Here is a 19,710-nt window from a genome sequence, read left to right as displayed (position 1 = left end):
CAGTCCCTGGGAAGGTTATTAAAAACAATGAGTAGTGAGCACACGCAGAGCAACATAGGACAAGCAACACGTATCATGCAGACAGCAATAGCACAAAAGCAACAGTGCTTCCACATCTCACAAACTACACACATGGAAAACTGAAATACACAGCTAGGGATTATGTTCCAAGTCGGATTGGCCTTTAGCCATGTCTTCATGTTTTTTGTGAAGGCTCGATAGGTGGTGCAGTTGTGTATGTCTGGAGTACAAAACATGACAGAAATTATCTTAAAGATTGTGTTTTCGTGATGGGGAAAAGGAATGATAAGACACATGATCTATGGTGTATTAAAATGAGCCCTCCACCACACAAATATGACGAGCAAGACTGAAGACAGTGAGACGTCACTGGGAGAGGGGGGAAAGAGCAGCCTCTGGTGGTCTAGTTGTGTAATTAAGCATACAGTCCTAACAACTCTATGTATAGTCTACATTACATTCCTATCTGTAGCACATTTGGATAAATCCCAAGCTAACACTTGACCTGCTGAACACAAAACACAGCGCAATGAAAGTCCAGAAAACAATTTTATTCATATTTTTTTTTTCATGGCATGAAGAGCCTTACATTTTTCACCATCATTCAACCCCAGTGCAAAAAAAGTTTAAAATGATGAGCAACAATCTCAAAGTGAGCTTGGCATAGGAATACACTAACATAGAATCATAAACTAGAGACATGCCACCTCCATCTGGGTCTTCATACACTTCACCTAAACCGTCTGTCATAAGGCATTATAACACTGTCGTAAGACTGACATAGAAAACAAGCAGTCATTATGTAGGCGTTGGCTAATTAACTTGATATAAAATCTAACAAACCTAAATAATAGTTTGAGTTATCGTAGTGGAAAAGGCCATTTTCATGAGATTGCATCAGCTGTAATGATGACTGGTTATATAACATGTCATCTTTGTGGCAGTGTTAGGTAGGCTTTATGCCAGTAGGTTCAGTGAAGAGTTAACAGTTACTAACATATCTCCCTGAGCTCTGAGGTACAGTACGGGCTGTTGTTTTCTGGTGAGTGAGTGAATGATTAACATCTAAAAATCAACAATGATTCACAATTCTGTACCAAAGCTACCATATGATTTCATAGTGCTATCAATTGGCTCATTCATCCCCCCTCTCCCCTGTAACTATTCCCCAGGTCCCTGCTGTAAATGAGAACGTGTTCTCAGTCAACTTACCTGGTGAAATATGGGTTAAATACAAAATAAATATCATAACCACCAATATGACCTGGTTTTTCCAATGTTTTCAACATGACATAACATTCAGAGTGAGACAGGGAAGTGAATCCTCCTTCAGAATGAGCCAGTACCAACAAGAGACATACAGACATCTGAGGCTTTAGATTAGAAGAGGAGCTAGCTAGACACTCAGTCATTGGTCATGCTGTTTTGTAATAGAAGAGTTCCTTCAGGACATTCAGTGGTTGACCAGTGCTGCTGTAGCAGAGAGGAGGTAGCATGAAGATGCCCCTAAACACAGATCCAGGGTCTTCATTGGCTTTGGTGGTGGTAACTGGCCCTAGATCTGTTCCTACAGGGAACTCTAACAGAGCCAGCCGGGAGGCTGAAACAATTACGTCAACAACAAGGCTACCATACAGAACTGAATACCATAAACCTCGCACACAGCGAGACAACATAACCTAGCCCTGACTGAGCCAGGCTAACCAATCACAGAACTTAAACTGGTGAAATTACTTTCTGATTATCCACACTTTGTTGGACTACAGACACGGCATAGAAAACGACTCTACCCAGCTCTACAGACGCAACACTGTTGGGTCACTCACTGTCAAGTCCTTTAATGGAAAAGACAGAGACATTATCAGGCGACCCTGTATATTAACCACAACATTCACCTTTTTGGTGAGTTTAGGAAACGCTGCCATATTCCAACATGAGGCATTGAAGTGAGCCAACATTATAAATCAGTATACGTCATTGTTTAGTAAAAACAAAACCATTTGACCGGGACTCTTATGTCTACGTGGTATCACACTGTACACACACACACACAACAGAAACCAAACTTAAAACAACAAGTGAGAGATCTTCTCACACAAAATAGGACAAGCAAAAAGCAAGGTAGAGATAGGAGTAATAATAATAATTACATCTTTACAAGCATTGTGAGAGTGAAATATTCTGTACACAGATCGCCTCATATGCAAAGGAAAAGTAGAAAAGCAGTTTTGGGACCAGATCAACAATGGACTAATGAAATAAATACCAAAAGATCAATCTTGGGTGGAGTTTTCCTTTAACTGTCAAAATGTAACAAATAAAGTTACATCAACAGAAGAAATGCTCACAGGGAGTGCTGGGGGGGGGGGAGATGCTTCAAGATTCATCAAACAACGTTTCAGCAACGTTCCCACTATCCAACCAATAGTTCTTGAGGTCTAAATAAAAGACCTAGTGGTGGAAATGTGGTAAAGTAGAACTTTGGGAGCATCTAAACAGTGAGAATGTATTTTCATGTTCCTTCAACATGTTACTGGTAGCCGTACATGTTCTGGCTGAAGCCTGGGTAGTATTGTGTATCAGCTCTGTAGCCCAACTCTGGCCTTCAACAGACATTCTCCCATCTCCCCCACTGCTCACAGTCAGTAGGACAGTCATGAGGAGGTTGGTGTCAGGGCCAGGGTCTGAGAGAGCAGTTAGTCACTGCACCATGAGTTTCACAGGTGACCCATACTGATGACACGTGGCCAGCGTTGATGACACACAGCATGTTCTCTTCCTGTATTCCCTTTCCTTATTTCTCAGGTAGCTGCTACACATACACTATGTGGTGGCGGAAGGGGCGAGTTACCGCCATACAATGTGAAGCACGTCGAGTTTGAAAGAAAGAGAGACGGGCTGCTGTATCCAGGCATGGTGTCGTGGTGAAAGCTGTAGGGGAAGTTTGCTCGACAGCATAGAGGAATTTGAGTTCACCCTGAGCTAAATAAACTCATAGGACAAGCCTAAAAATAACACCATGTTCCCTATACAGTAAAGTGCACTACTTCTGATCATTGCGCAAAGTAGGGATGGGCCTTTGAAATTATTTTACTACTCAAATAATATATCGTGATACTTTTTCGGATATCCGGATATTGACTGCCGACCAATCAGAATGACGAAAATGCACATGGCAGAGGTAAACAGCGGACATGCTGCTTTCCTCCAGGAGGTTGGCTAACAGCAAGTCTGATTTTCACCCAGATGGAACCGAGTCTGTCACAAAAAGGTTTTCTGGTGAGTGTTTTTCAATGATCTGTCAGGTATTGTGAAAACTCAGTAAGATGAGTGCCTGCATGCCGATGTCAGGGCAGCCTGTAGGCCTAAATGTGCAGCAGTAGCGCAACACACCGTTATAAAAACTAGCTACATTCAAAATGTTGTTTTATTAAAATTAAGAATTTCATATGTCATGGTATAGGTAACTGCCAACACAAAGGAAACACTTGAGTAAATGAGGGATTCAAAGTATATTAAAAATCAGGTGCTTCCAAACAGGTGTGGTTCCTGGGTTAATTAAGCATTTAACATCCCATCCTGCTTAGGGTCATGTATAAAAATGTCCAGTTGCCCACCACGGCTAGAAGATATCTGTTACTTTGAAAGAGGGGTGTCAAAGCAGCATAGGGGGTTTAAAGAGTGTGGGTGGGTGGATCAGTCACCCGTTCTTGAACACTTATGGGAGATTCTGGAGCGTTGCATGAGACAAGTGTTTTCCACCGCCATCAACAAAACCCAAAATTATAGAATTTCTCACGGAATTTCTCACGCTTCCCTCCAATAGAGTTCCAGACACTTGTAGAATCTACGCCAAAGCGCATTGAAGCCGTTCTGGCGGCCCAACGCCCTATTAAGACACTATGTTGGTGTGTACTTTATTTTGGCAGTTATCAGTATATCCTTGTAGGTAAAAATGTCCCAAGTATAATTGTCCTCCCCGATCTGTCTTTACGCCCAATATTTCAGATAGCACTGGTCCGATTGACGAAACTTGGGTGAATAATGCATATTGCCATAGAGATACGGCATTTACAAAATTACAGTTAAGGCCAGTTGGTGGCGCTATAACGAGATTGAAAATGCAAACTATGAAAGGTCACGCCCCTCACCCGTTTGTCCTAATGTCATGACATTCGGTACAGAGGTTCCTCTCCTCACAAAGACAATAAGGTCCGCCATGATGGATTTTCTGCCATTTAGATTTCTGCATAATTTGTGGGGGACAACATGTTTACTGTTGCCTTGCTTAATTTAATTTAGACAAAGCTTTTTCCATTGATAAAAAAAAAAAAAAAAAAAAAAAAAAAAAAAACAAGCTTCTAATTTTGATTCTTCCAAAAATGAACACTCAAGTCTGTCCGTATATCCGGATATTCGATTAACTGTGCCCACCCCTAGCGAAAAGTAGTTTTAAAAAGTAGGAACAATAAGGGGAATATGAGATCTGAGACAAGCCCTACGACAGTGCAAAAGCTGCTGTTGCCATGCCAACACGGTCCCCAGAGCGGGTTGTCGGGGGCTACAGTTGCCCAGCGGCCATGTTAGAGCCAGTCTCTAAGTGTTGCGAGGTTCCTGTCCATCCAGTGCTGGTTCAGTCTGATGGTCTCTAAAGCCTCCTGGACGCTACGCATCCGAGAGCCCCGCTCCTTCAGACTGGAGAAGAAACCCTGGACCTACACAGACAAGAGTTGACATGAGAGAAGAGGACTCTACGCATCTGATACACAGACATGATATAGTCAGCATGGTTCTGAGGTGTCAGCTCACTTCCTCCAGGTGTGTCTGAGTAGAGAACTGGGAGGTGGTGGACTTGACGATGCTCTGGATGGAATAAGACCCCACTGGAAACCTACACACACACAGTCAATTAAAACAGGCCACATCTTCACAACAGCCAATCCAAACAGGCCACATCTCCACATCATGCAATCAAAACAGGGCCATAGATTCTAATTGGGAAACTGTATTGTTTATGTGTCCATTTCTGTATGTTGACGGTGTAAGTATGTAAACGTATAATTGATCTTATTCTTTACAGGCACTCACTTCTCTATGATCCTGTCCCAGCTCTCTTTGACAAAGTCCCAGACGAACAAGTGGCCAGCGAAGCCGTCGCTCACAGTGCTGATGACCAGTGGCAGCTCCTGGGTGTGGATAATCCCTCCCTCGAGCACCGTACTCAGAATCCTGAAGGAGGATGTGTTTAGAGTGTTGCAGAGACACACACCACTACAAACATATCTGGGAACAGCTTAATTACAACTGTGACTCTCCACACAACCTCTGGGTAGAGGTTAAGTTGGCCAGTTAATCGTCTGTATATTGATTGATTAAGTACCATGGACTAGAGGCCTTCACTGGTCCAAAAAGCTGGACCAGTTCTGAAATGGACCTGGGAATTCCAGTCCAGACCCAAACAAATATAAAACCCTGGAATAAACTTTTTACTGGTACTGTACACACACACACACACACATGTATCTTATATACCAGGACTGGGCAACTGGGCAACTCTATATACCAATGACACACAAGCGTTTCCTCCTCTTCTCCACCATAAAACTTACATGTAAAAACCAGGTTGGGTATATATATACACACACACTTTTTTTTTTTTTTTTTTAAATATACAGACCCGTTCCCGAACGGACCCAAGGACAACTAGATTGGTTCCGTTTAGACCTCGTCGGATCCAGACCCCACCCGAGTGAGGGAAGCAGCAGAAAAATCCATTTTTAAGCTACTTTACTAACCCAGAGCTGATTAAGCACATGGGCGAGGAGGTAGAGAGAGGTGACGATCTAGCAGGGGCCGTGCTGTGCGGGTGACACAGGGTACAGGGAGAGAGAGACCGCAACCAAACAAGCCAGCTCACACTATAGTAGACTAAAAGCTGCCATACTGTAGCTAAGTTATTTATCATCCAATATGATTACATAGTACCCGTCTTGACTGCATCAAACCAGGAGAACCTGGTTAACTAACCATCTAGGCTAATTGAAGCTGCATGCGCTTTTTCATCCTACAGTTACAAACAACAACTCCATTCAGAATATAAAGTAGCAGCCTACCTGTTGGCTCTTGATTGTTGTAGCTCATCCTTTAACTTTCCATTCCATCATTGATTAGATATCTCCTAACCTTTTCCCCACACGGAGGCTATGACTGTAGCTTATTGCTTCCAACCAGCACCACTCTCAGGAAAAGCAAAGACCAGCAGCATAAATTACATGATTTCTCTCTCTCCCTCCACTGCAGCAGTCGCGTTCGGATCTGAATGGGTCAGTTAAAACTACACATACCTGAGACATTCATATCAGATCCGACTCAGACCAGTGAAACCATTTTGAATTCTGGTCGCGGTTATTCAGGTAGATCCGTGAAGACCTCTACCATGTACCCCACCCCACCCGGTCTCCCTCACCATACGATGCGTCGTGGGTCCTGTGTGGAGGCGAGGGCCTGCAGTATCTTGCGTTTCTCCGAGTCGTAAGTGGTGAGTCTGTAGGTGTCCAGCAGAGACAACCAACCAGAGTCAGACTGGGCTGCTACAGAAAACACTGCTCGCTGAAGATCACCTGGGATGCTGGAAGAGACAACACATCACTACATTACCATAAGATCACATCACTAGCTTTACTCATTTCTGATGAAGACAATGGCAGCCAAAATATCTAATAGTATATATTTTTTTAAACAAGCAAGCCTGTCTTCATTGTTTATATCATAAAGGGGCAATATACGATAAATACATACGTTTTGGACCTTTTACATTCATGATATATAGCCATTGATACTTGAAGAATATTATAAATGCCTAATAAATGCCTCATGAGCTTAGTTCAACTGTTGCACCCCATCAGAAGCCAAAATATAATTGTGTTTTACTACATCGTTTGAACAATTTTCATTCAGTCCATGTGTGTACCGATTGGTTTGGTTGGAGTTGGTCCACTGTTCGTAGAGGGCCGTGGCCTGGTCAGTACAGTTCTGCCGTCCAAGACTACATGCCACCTCTAGAAGGGCTGACCTCCGCTCCTGACTGGAGACGCTCTCCTCCACTCCCCAGTCCTGACTGTCCATCAGAGGGCCAAAATGACCCAAGATGTACGCCTGGAACACACATTACAAAGAGAACGTTAGCACAGTCAGTTTGTCCCAAATGGTGGGACTAGGCCCCAGAACAAGGTACCTGACAATCTAGTGTGTACCTTCATGCGGGCCACCAGTCCTAGCTCCGGTCTCTTGTCCAGTAGTCTGTAGACAGAGCTGAGCTGTGATAGGGCCTCTGTCAGAGGAGCAGTCTCAGTCTCATTGGTAGTATAGTCCAACAGGCTGAGAACCTGACGGAAGGACACACGACCCAGCCTGATGAGCGGGAGAGAAAAAAATGAATAGATATGAATCAATTTAGTCTGTGTGTGTCCATTGTCTGTTCAGTTGAGCATCCAAAACATCTAACATATAGACATGTTCAGGTAATCGTACAAGTCCAGGCAGAGTATTAAGAAAGGCCTCCAATTCATACATTTCTTAACTATTTACCAGGTAGGTTGACTGAGAACACATTTTTTTTTACAGCAACGACCACAGTCTGAAAAAAATGAAATCCCATCCTTCTGAGAGATATCATCTAGCGAGTATTTCCCTCCATTGAGTGGACCATGCCACAGTACAAACACACACACTGACCTGGACAGGGAGAAGATGTTGTGTATGAGCGAAGTGCGGTCGTGGGGTGTGAGTGTGCTGACGTCAGTCTTTAGAGCGTCTATGAGAGCTGCCCAGCCCTCGTCTCCATAGTGAACTATATAGAAGCCTGTGTTCATGTAGTTCAACTTCAGCCACTTAACACTCTCTGACACCTTCAGAGTCGCTAAGAGGAAAACACAGAACAATGCACTCAGACACATGAACATGCTCTTACCTCAGAGCATACAACCAGCAGGCCAAACATCACTAAGTACTATACAAGCCTGTCACACGAACTAGACAATGCATAACATTAAGTCAAACTAAATGACAGCTACCCAGCTCAATGTACAGAAGTTGAATGTGTTATACCGGTCTTATTCCTCAGAGTGAACATCTGTCTGCAGGAAGGGGCGGAGCTACAGCTGTCATTCACGTATGTCACAGGGATGTGCCACAGGCTGAGGACAAAAAAACAAAACAGGTTGGTGTGTGTGTGTGTGTGTGTGTGCGCGCGCGCGCGCATATGTGTGTGCATGCATCTCACCTGGAGGTGTGTGTGGTGTTGTCTGTGGAGAGCAGGAAGTGTTCCTGTGTGAGGGTCACCTCACCACCCTTGCGGCTGACGGTAACCAATGGGAAGCCTTTCTGCAGTGTCCATGTTCTCATCATGTCTGACACACTCTCCTGCTGGGGAAGCACTTGGACCTGGCACATCCAGAAACAATAATCAATGATATATGTCCACTAATTAGGGCTAACACAATTTAATCAACTGGTCGATTGTTTGATCGATAGGCTGTTGGTTGAATAATTTTTTTTAGTCAAGCAGTGGCAAATACACTATACATACAAGAGTATGTGGACACCCCTTCAAATTAGTGGATTTGGCCATTTCAGCCAAACCCATTGATGACAGGTGTATAACATCGAGCACACGGCCATGCAATCTCCATAGCCAAACATTGGCAGTAGAATGGCCTTACTGAAGAGTTTGGTGACTTTCAATGTGGCACCGTGACAGGATGCCACCTTTCCAACAAGTCAATTCATCAAATTTCTGCCCTGCTAGAGCTGCAACGGTCAATTGTAGTGCTACTGGTCTGTAGTCATTTAGGCAGTTTACCTTGGTGTTCTTGGCACAGGGACTATTGCCAGTTGGTCAGCGCATGCTCCGAGTACACGTCCTGGTAATCCGTCTGGCCCTGCGGCCTTGTGAATGTTGACCCGTTTAAAGGTTTTACATCGTTTACAGAGAGCGTGATCACACAGTCATCCAGAACAGCTGGTGCGCTCCTGCATGCTTCAGTTTTGCTTTCCTCGAAGCGTGCATAGAAGTAATTTAGCTCGTCTGGTAGGTTCGTGTCACTGGGCAGCTCACAGCTGTGCTTCCCTTTGTAGTCTGTAATAGTTTGCAAGCCCTGCCACATTCGACGAGCATCGGAGCCGGTGTAGTGGGATTGAATCTTAGTCCTGTATTGACGCTTTACCTGTTTGATGGCTCATCGGAGGGCATAGCGGGATTTCTTATAAGCTTCCGGGTTAGAGTCCCGCTCCTTGAAAGCGGCAGCTCTACCCTTTAGCTCAGTGCGGATGTTGCCTGTATTCCATGGCTTCTGGTTGGGGTATGTACGTACGGTCACTGTGGAGACGACATCGTCAATGCACTTATTGATAAAGCCAGTGACTGAGGAGTACACCACATCAATGCCATCGGAAGAATCCTGGAACATATTGCAGCCTGTGCTAGCAACACAGTCCTGTAGCTTAGTATTTGCGTCATCTGACCACTTCCGCATTGAGTGAGTCACGACTACTTCCTGCTTTAGTTTTTGCTTGTAAGCAGGAATCAGGAGGATATGGTCAGATTTTATACAGTGTCGGAAGTTTGCTAGCACGAGCATCGGGGCCAGACCAAGTTAATAGCTGACAATGTTTCAAGTTACTTGTAGACAGGCCATACGTAGCCAATGTGATTCTTAGATACTTATCAGGATATTTTCTACCTGCGGGCTGCAATGTTTTTATTTGTTGGTTTTATGTTGGGTATTTTTATATATTGGCAATGGCAATAGATGTTACTTTTACATTATATGAAAATTATAACTTGCACGCAGATCAGTAGAAATGGTACGATAACTTAGCACTCCAAACGGAAAAGGTTGCCGACGGCTGGTGTAGCCTATTACCGGCAACTTCAGGAGCGTAATGGTGATTTGTGTCTCTTCATGTTTAATCACAGTGTTTAAAGCATCAGACAAGCTCAGTAGCCTAGATACAGTAGATTGTATTCAAACATATGGAAAAATACACGTTTCATTTTTTCCCTCAGTCGACCAATCTTTTGTTGTTGTTGTAAGGGGCAGCCCGACTACTTATATTACTAGTTGTCACATTGGGCCAGAGAGAGCTGGAGAATCATCCCCATCAGTAGTACTAACATAATAGACAAGACATCTCCACACACAATACGCATGCAGGGTGATGGTGTGAAAGGGGGAAGGGTACTACACCAGATTTTGCAGACACAAAATAAGGAACCTGTGAAAACAACTAAAAATCAGGAAACAGAGACAGGGTTTCACAGACAGACCACTGCTACCCGTGTGATGCTGTTCCAGAGGTCGTCAGTAACAGTGTTAGATCCTCTGTATTGACGCAGGTACTCGAGGAGACCTTTCCTGAACTGACCGTCTGGCAGGGTGGAGTTCAACATCAGCAGGAGGGACGCACCCTAGAAACAAACAAACACACACAAAAACAACACACATCACTGCTGTGACCATAGGACTCGATATCATTCACTATACTAATCAATTAAGTTGTAAAGGCGAATAATGTAATCGAAGTACCTTCTCATAGGTGATCGAGTCAAACATCTCAGACACCTGTTCAGGTGTGTTCACCTGGGCCGACACTGAGACTGGGTGGGAGGAGTTCAGAGAATCTTTGGCCATCGCCTTGAACTGCTCCTCCAGGAACACATTGCCCTGGAGATGGAAGAGAGGTCATTCTACCGCGGCCATCTTAATCTACATTGACCCCTTGCACAGCACTTACACGCACACGTGACGTGGTACTACTTACTAGGTACAGCTGTGGGAACTCTGTCATTAGAGATGCGTACTGCCAGTAGGTGGCGAAGCCCTCGCTGAGCCACAGGTCATTCCACCAGCGCATCGTCACCAGGTTCCCAAACCACTGACACATGGCGGCATTAGAAGAGTGTTACGGCAGCTTTATAACATCATAAGAGCATTAGACACTGTTAAAGCAACTGCATAAGAACAGCAGCGCTTCTTAACCAAACGTCAAAACAGCATTAAGACTGCCAACGTGCACACACACACGTTCCCCATCGCCGCGGAATCGTCTACACACCTGGTGAGCGAGTTCGTGGGCTACGACGTTAGCGATTAGTTGTTTGTCGAGAAGAGAGGACTGGTTTTGTACCAAAAGGCTGGTCTCTCTAAAGGTGATCAGACCCCAGTTCTCCATCGCTCCCGCCAGGAAGTCTGGGATAGCAACCAGGTCTGGGAAGAAAGAAAGGAGCGGAGAGAGCGAGATACAGAAACGTGGAGGGGTCAATACCAGTGTATTTTGTGTCACATAATTGAAGACAGACTTTTCCCTCACATTGTTTTTATTCATCTCTTCATTTTTTATTGAACATTTATTTAACTACTACATGTAAAAGGTGTTCATCAGTTGAGCTAATTGTGTGAGGGCAGAGTGTCTGTCTGTGTGTTTCTGTCTCTCCTCTCACCCAGTTTCCTCAGAGGGTAGTCGATGTCAAATACGGTATTGTAGAACTGCAGCAACCTGGACGCGGTGTCCAGAGCATATTGTGTGTGTTCCTTCTTCTCTGGCACAGAGTACACAGACACCTGCAACACACACACACGTGGAATAAATACAATAGAACCAAAGTTGTGGGGGGTAGGCACAGAGTAGACAGAGTTGCATTCTAGTGTGTTGCAGGCCATAGGACAGGGACTCTGTACGTACCAGTGTATTGGACACATTTCTAGTGATGCTGGTGAAGTTGGCTACAATGAAGGCCACCAGGTAGGTGCTCATATTAACACTAGTCTGCTCAAACTCATCCTCCAGCATGCCGCTGGGTAATGTAGTCGTCTTAGCCTGGGAAACAACACAGATTACATCTATATTTTAGCAAACGCTCTTATCCAGATTGACTTAGTAGTTAGTGCATAGTTTCATTAACAGATGGTTTACACACTGGCATTCTTCATGTGAAGCGTCTCCAATAATCATTTGATGTAAATATACATTACAAAATGTGTTGACAACTTAAAAATACACAGGTGCACGCAAACTCACACACGCATACACACACACATACAGTGTACCTTGGGCATGTTGGACAGAGCGATGTATTCAGGTTCTCTGGTGATCCTGACCAGGAAAGTGGCTTTAAAGGCTGGCTCATCAAAACAGGGGAAGGCCTTTCTGGCTGCCTGAGGCTCAAACTGTGTAGCAGCTAGGACCCTAAGGGTTAAATAGAATCACTCAGTCACAGAGAGCAAGGACTAGGCTTGAAGTTTACCATAGGTCAACATACACTCAAGTTCACACTTAAAGAATGTGTCTCACTGCATTCACACAGAGTTATGTTGTTATTTTTAGGACAAACTTTAGTAAATAGTCTTTAGAGTGTTTTGCATACCTCTTGGCTCCAGTCTTGTCATTGTAGGAGCTGTTATAGAAGCCGTCGTAGGTGTGTGAAAGGTTGGCTGTGTAGTCCAATGTTAACACACACACCTGGCCTTCCTTCAGATCCCCTGGGAAGCTGACAGCTATCTGCTGCCATGGTTTATACTCCAACACCTTCACCTCAACACTCTTACCTTCTCCAACCTAGAAGGGTAACAGTAAAAAGTATTTAACAAGGTGAAACAATCTAACTAGGTAAAAACATTTAGCTTAATGATGTTTCCCTTGCTAAGTAATATATCATTTATCTCCACAGGGAAAGCAACTCTTACTCTCTTCACATTGCAAGTAAGGAAGTTACATAAGAACAATAACAGTTACGTTTTCAATAATAAAATATTACCATTTCCGATTAAATAGTCAATGTTCGTAGCATTGTTACCTGAAAGGTTGCCTTGATGATATTGATCTCAGAGCTGTGCAAAACGACACGCTTGGTGTTGTGTTGTATAATCATGTTGATGATGGTGCGGCCGGTGAAGGTCATGGAAGTCAGGTTAGGGGTCAGGGAGAGGTCGTAGTTTACAGGTCGTACACTGGCTGGGAGGCGGAGCTCATTCCAAGGAAACAGCTCCCCATTGGTGCTTTTAGGATAGACCAGCTCCATAGGAGTGGAGGAGTTAGCCTTAGGACAGCCATTCTGGGGAGAGAGGATCAACACGGTGAACACACACACCACCCCGTAGCTGTGGAGGCCGATGCAGTAACCACAAACGCAAGCACACACACACACAAACGCAAGCCGGCGCACACAAACGCAAGGAGGCGCACACAAACGCAAGGAGGCGCACACAAACGCAAGGAGGCGCACACAAACGCAAGGAGGCGCACACAAACGCAAGGAGGCGCACACAAACGCAAGGAGGCGCACACAAACGCAAGGAGGCGCACACAAACGCAAGGAGGCGCACACAAAACGCAAGGAGGCGCACACAAAACGCAAGGAGGCACACACAAACGCAAGGAGGCACACACAAACGCAAGGAGGCACACACAAACGCAAGGAGGCACACACAAACGCACACACACAAACGCAAGGAGGCACACACAAACGCAAGGAGGCACACACAAACGCAAGGAGGCACACACAAACGCAAGGAGGCACACACAAACGCAAGGAGGCACACACAAACACACCTTAGTGAAGGTACAGCCAGGCAGGAAATAGAGAACCATCGCCATGGACGTGACCAGTACCAAGATGAACACGCCCACCACCAGCATACGGGCAGAGGGGCGGGAACATGACCTGGCCAAAAAACAACAAATAAAACGATTTAATAATCTATAAATATAATATCCATCTTTAGTATTGTTTCTTTCATTGTTTCTATTTTACTGTAAAGTGCCTGTCATATTTAAATGCACTTTAAACCAAGTTTATTTCGACTTGAAAAGTAACCTGGGTGGAGCCTGTCTGATGTAAGGGGAGGCGCTAGGACTGCGGGTGGAGCTTCTGTTCATGAAGGACATGCCCAGTAGACGGGCTGACGACTCATAGTCCTCCTCCTCATCGTCCAGGTCGTTCTCTCCCAGACCTCGCACCAGCAGACGGGAGCTACGGGGCTCGTACACCACCTCATCTGGGTCCAATGCCGGGAACTCCTGGAGGAGGAGAAAGAAGAGAGAAAATAAAAAGGAGAAGGCAATATATAAAAATCTGGAAAAACAAACAGTTGGAAGAAAAAAAGGGAATAGTGATGAGGGGATGGGTTAATGTCAGTGTTGTATAGTATATAATTACCGGGAAGGCTGTAGAGTCTTTGGCCAGGTCCACTACGTCAGGTTCCTCCTCAAACATACTGTTCTCTATCATGTTCCTGGGCAGGGACGCTCGCTCTGGTTACACATACAAGCAAACAAAAGGTTAATACACACACACACACACACACACACGTTCAATAAAACATGCATGCGTGCGTGGAGCTCCCTTTCATTTGGTTCTCCCCAGTATCTCCTCAGAAAAACAGAGAAATGGTCAACTATTTAATTCAATAACAACAATTACAACAGTAGTCGAACTGTAAAAAAAATGTCCCGTTGTGCCTCTTTGTAAAGGGTCCCATTTTTCTCCTGTAATAAAAGCGTGCAGAGGGACTGAGCCCCTATGTGTGTTCTGATTCAGTGGTGGGTGAATGCAGGGCAGGGTGCAAACAAAGCTCTCACATACGCCCTGAAGTCCCAGTGTGTGTCAGTGAATAGTGGGTGTTGCGTGTAAGTGAACAGAGAGCCAGTATCATCATAACCGATGACACTATAAAAAAAGCCATCTCATACACCTAGTACGTTCTATTGCGCGTGTTCCATTGTGTGAGAACATGCACGCGTGTTGGTAGGGCCCAGCTGCCTAGACTGAGTGACTAGGAGAAGGCTAACTGAAGCCATCAGAGTTCATCCTATCCCTCCGTGCAGCAGATCTAGTCCTGATTCAGAAGTCCTGTGGTCTACAGAGTATTCTGCTTCTATTAATAGGCCTTGATATGGAGCTGAATATTTATTTTACCAGGTAAGTTGACTGAAAACACTTACTCATATACAGCAACAACCTGGGAAATAGTTACAGGTGGGAAGGGATCAATGAGCCAATTGGAAACTGGGGATGATTAGGTGGCCATAATGGTTTGAGGGCGAGATTGGGAATTTAGCCATGACACCGGGGTTAACACCCCTACTCCTACGAGAAGTGCCATGGAATCTTTAGTGACCACAGAGAGTCAGGACACCCGTTTAACGTCCCATCCGAAAGACGGAACCCTACACAGGGCAAATGTCCCCAATCACTGCCCTGGGGCATTGGGATATTGTTTTTAGACCAGAGGAAAGAGTGCCTCCTACCGGCCCTCCAACACCACTTCCAGCAGCATCTGGTCTCCCATCCAGTGACTGACCAGGACCAACCCTGCTTAGCTTCAGAGGCTAGCCAGCAGTGGGATGAAGGGTGGTATGCTGCTGGCACATATTTAATAATACCCCAATCAAAATAAGAACGTAGCAACATTTGAGTCCATGTTAGAACTAGTATTGTGTGTCAAATGAGGCCATTCTAAAAATGTGGTAACTGTTACTAAGACCAAAATGAGTGCACCTCAAATTGACACAGCAAGGTCTAATGTTATAGCTGAAGCAGCAACAAAACTGAAAGTGTCAGCAGCATCTCACCAGACTCTTCCTGTTTTCAAACAGACAGACACAGATCCACAGACAGTCTACAGACTTATATGTTTACCATATATGACTTAGCTAGGGCCACACAGACCTGAAGTTCAAGGCCATAGTGGTGCTGGGACTAGACTCACCCCAGGCAGAGCCCAGACCAGGTATACTTGGTGCCTCAGGGCAGATACGGTCAGGCAAGAGGCCTTTCCTCTGGGCTGTGTTAGTGAAAACAACCTGTGTCAGCTGAACAAGGAATAATCTCCTGGCATTTCATTTCCATACTACTGCAGTCTGTGTCCAGGACAGGATTCACCCATCAGTTAGGCTTTCCATGTAGGCCTTGTGCATTCTGAATTGAAGTAGGCTAATGAAATAACATACAATTGAAGTCGGAAGTTTACATTCACTTAGGTTGGAGTCATTAAAACTTTTTTTCAACCACTCCACAAATGTCTTAACAAACTATAGTTTTGCAAGTTGGTTGGGACATCTACTTTCTGCATGACACAAGTCATTTTTCCAACAATTGTTTACAGACAGATTATTTAACTTATAATTCACTGTATCACAATTCCAGTGGGTCAGAAGTTCACATACACTAAGTTGACTGTGCCTTTAAACATTTTCTGGAAAATTCCAGATATGATGTCATGGCTTTAGAAGCTTCTGATAGGCTAATTTACATAATTTGGGTCAATTGAAGGTGTACCTGTGGATGTATTTCAAGGCCTACCTTAAAACTCAGTGTCTGTGCTTGACATCATGGGAAAATCAAAAGAAAAAAATTGTAGACCTCCACAAGTCTGGTTCATCCTTGGGAGCAATTTACAAACGCCTGAAGGTAGAAAGCCACTGCTCCAAATCCGCCATAAAAAAGCCAGACTACGGTTTGCAACTGCACATGAGAACAAAGATTGTACTTTTTGGAGAAATGTCCTCTGCTCTGATGAAACAAAAATATAACTGTTTGGCTATAATGACCATTGTTATGTTCGGAGGAAAAAGAGGGAGGCTTGCAAGCCAAAGTACACCATCCCAACTGTGAACCACAGGGGTGGCAGTATCATGTTGTGGGGGTGCTTTGCTGCAGGAGGGATTGGTGCACTTCACAAAACATCACAAAATAGATGGCATCATGAGGCGGGAAAATGATGTGGATATATTGAAGCAACACCTCAAAACATCAGTCAAGTTAAAGCTTGGTCGCAAATGGGTCTTCCAAATGGACAATGACCCCAAGCATACTTCCAAAGTTGTGGCAAAATGGCTTAAGGACAACAAAGTTAAGGTATTGGAGTGGCCATCACAAAGCCCTGACCTCAATCCTATAGAGAATTTGTGGGCAGAACTGAAAAAGCGTGTGTGAGCAAGGAGGCCTACAAACCTGACTCAGTTACACCAGCTCTGTCAGGAGGAATGGGCCAAAATTCACCCAACTTATTGTGGGAAGCTTGTGGAAGGCTCCCTGAAACATTTGACCCAAGTTAAACAATCTATAGGCAATGCTACCAAATACTAATTGAGTGTATGTAAACTAATGACTCACTGGGAATGTGATGAAATAAATCACTCTCTCTACTATTATTCTGACATTTCACATTCTTAAAATAAATTGGTGATCATAACTGACCTAAAACATGGAATTTTTACTCCGATTAATTGTCAGGAATTGTGAAAAACTGAGTTTAAATGTATATGGCTAAGGTGTATGTAAACTTCGACTTCAACTGTACATGGAACATGTTTCAATTAGGCAAAAGCACTCAGAGAAATATAGCAGTGTCTGTCTATTGAGTAGCAGTGTTTCCATTGATTTGTATGGATTGTATTGACCACCAGTATATGTGTCTGTGTGTTCCAATCTGAACAACCAGAAGCCCTTTATTTATTATTTGCGGTAATAAAGCTGTAGAGCCATAAAGCAGACAGCTTCAGCAGAGGGGGTAGTGCTACTGAACCTACAGCAAGAATCTGCAGGTCCTCATCAGATTGAGCACACACCCCACATAAGGAGCCCTATCAAAAGCAAAAGGCTTGACCAAGCAAACAGTTGAGTTAAAAGGACATTTTATGAGTCTTTAGAACATAAACGAACTACTGAACTAATGCAGCCTCCAGTCAAGACTGTAAATAACACTAACACAGCTTGGCCTAGCCTCTAAAACAAGAGGATTTAGCATATTCGAGCAGCAGAAAATGTAAACCAATCTGAGTTGGATTTCCTCACCTTCCTTGGTAGGGCAAAGTGTAGGCCAAGGCTGAACAATAAGAATAATGTCCCAATAAGCACAAAGCGAAGATGGGGTGTCATTGCAATTGAGTTTTTCAATCCAACAGGTTTGCTCAGATTTTCCCCTCAGATAACAGTAGGAACTTGGCTGCCATACGATTTAAATTCCCTGCTCTTTAGATGGCTAATATGTAGCTAGCTAGCCTTTAAATGGGCTAGCTAAATAAATCCCTCTGGTGACAAGAGTCAAAAGTCAACCCTGACCTCAGCCCGAATGGGGAATGTGTTTGTGTCCCCAAGTGAATGTCACACTGACATATTGAGAACATAAGACACATTAGCTAAGAGACTCCCGGTTTATTCAGCCGAACCCGAATGTAGTTACTGTACTCAAGGCCAGGCGTCTATCAGATAACACACCCATCATTATAAGTGCATATATTGCTGATTAGTCCGTTAGCCAGGGAGCAGTTTTGGTAATCAAGAGCCTGACATTTGTTGACTTGAAACATTCGGCTATCTAGCTAACCTTACTACAAGCTCAACTGATAGTTACTACAGAGAATGTGTCTGACTAGAAAGTCTAGGTAGCAGTTCGCTGGATACGCAAGCGTCGTCATTCCTTACCACTGTCAAATGGGTCCTCCATGACAAGATATCTGGACGAGCCGAACTGTCCTCACTTCACCAATAACAACACCCCGCTGGAGGACGAGGGAACCACTGCGGACCAAACTCCGCCACCAAAAATACTGATGCTATCAGTAGCTTGTCAGATCAGGTGACTGTACAGCCAGGCTAAGTGGGCTAGCTAGCTTGGCTGCTAGCTAACTTCTGACATTAGAGAGCGGCCACAACTTTCCTCTCCATGCTTTAACGTTTTTGAATTATAGATACGAGTCACAATCGGTGAAGTTAGTAGCTTACGGAATAAAATAATGACTATGGTCAATCGTCCAAACGATGGTCTGTCAACAAACTGTTCGCCATGCATTTCAATGATAGCGTCCCATTCCCTTTCTCTCCGGGCAGTTATTGACAGATTTATGTCATGTATTTACCGGAATTCTATTGGTCGGGGCTAAGAGTGGTGGCTCGAAGGTAAAAAGACAAATCCCTACCGCTTGCTGTGAAAACAAACTAGAATTTGGGAAATTCGTGTGCGTGTCAACGATATCTTATTGTACTGGATTTTCCATGTACTTTTTTTGTGAATCTATTATTAAATGTTGTGAACATCCTCATCGTACACATATTGTTGTTAATTCTCAGGAAAAATAAAAAAGTGTGGCTGGAATGGAGTACATGGAATGGTATCAAGCACATGGAAACCATGTGTTTGATGTGTTAAATACCATTCAATTTATTCCATTCCAGTCATTACTATTGGCTCTCGAGTTGGTCTAAGGGATGGCATCTCAGTGCTAGAGGTGTCACTACAGACCCTCGTTCGATCCCGGGGTTGTATCACAACCGGCGGTGATCGGGAGTCCCATAGGGCGGCACACAATTGGCATCGTCCGGGATAGGCCGTCAGTAGTTGTTTATCTGTTCTAAAGGCTCTGTGCAATATTCACACTAGCAACTGCAGGGGACACTCCAGTTGGCCTACATTATGTGAGTCAGTTGAGTTTATCCCACAACTCAACCCTATGTGCCTCTTTTTTTTAACATTTCGTTTTAACTCACTCAACTGTTTGCTTGGTCAAGCCTGTGCTTGATAGGGCTCCTTATGTGGGGTGTGTGCTCAATCTGATAAGGACCAGCAGGTTCTTGCTGTAGGTTCAGTAACTACCCCTTCTGCTGAAGCTGTCTGCTTTATGGCCCTACAG

General features: G+C 44.3%; 1 protein-coding gene across 2 annotated transcripts; it reads right to left on the bottom strand.

Annotated features, from left to right (window-relative positions):
- Window positions 1-551: 551 nt before the first annotated feature.
- Window positions 552-18,925, bottom strand: LOC112248569 (leucyl/cystinyl aminopeptidase). Of its 2 annotated transcripts, none has more exons than XM_042320651.1 (22): window positions 18,506-18,925; window positions 14,237-14,331; window positions 13,895-14,097; window positions 13,630-13,741; window positions 12,875-13,132; window positions 12,446-12,636; window positions 12,129-12,267; window positions 11,764-11,898; window positions 11,522-11,642; window positions 11,137-11,288; window positions 10,843-10,956; window positions 10,608-10,745; window positions 10,349-10,489; window positions 8,303-8,463; window positions 8,128-8,216; window positions 7,756-7,939; window positions 7,275-7,431; window positions 6,992-7,176; window positions 6,488-6,649; window positions 5,110-5,250; window positions 4,831-4,912; window positions 552-4,736 (listed from the first exon to the last, which is right to left on the bottom strand). In XM_042320651.1, exons 1-22 carry the CDS (start codon window positions 18,525-18,527, stop codon window positions 4,605-4,607), a joined length of 3,114 nt encoding a protein of 1,037 aa, XP_042176585.1. In that variant the 5' UTR covers window positions 18,528-18,925; the 3' UTR covers window positions 552-4,604. The 2 variants fall into 2 exon arrangements, with proteins under 2 accessions (XP_042176585.1, XP_042176586.1); XM_042320652.1 differs by having other exon boundaries at window positions 10,358-10,489.
- Between the last annotated feature and the right edge of the window lie 785 nt (window positions 18,926-19,710).

Source organism: Oncorhynchus tshawytscha, linkage group LG04 (assembly GCF_018296145.1).
Source record: "Oncorhynchus tshawytscha isolate Ot180627B linkage group LG04, Otsh_v2.0, whole genome shotgun sequence".
NCBI classification, from domain to species: domain Eukaryota; kingdom Metazoa; phylum Chordata; class Actinopteri; order Salmoniformes; family Salmonidae; genus Oncorhynchus; species Oncorhynchus tshawytscha.
This window is presented reverse-complemented; position numbering and strand designations above follow the sequence as displayed.

What these genes read in the sequence shown, in the direction of transcription:
- LOC112248569 (XM_042320651.1), bottom strand. Translation starts at nt 18,527, where the DNA reads ATGGAGGACCCATTTGACAGTG. An exon ending in CTCTGTCCAACATGCCCAAG is followed by an intron (nt 11,899 to 12,128) that starts GTACACTGTATG and finishes GTTGTTTCCCAG; the next exon opens with GCTAAGACGACTACATTACC. An exon ending in CACTCTGAGGAATAAGACCG is followed by an intron (nt 7,940 to 8,127) that starts GTATAACACATT and finishes TTTTCCTCTTAG; the next exon opens with CGACTCTGAAGGTGTCAGAG.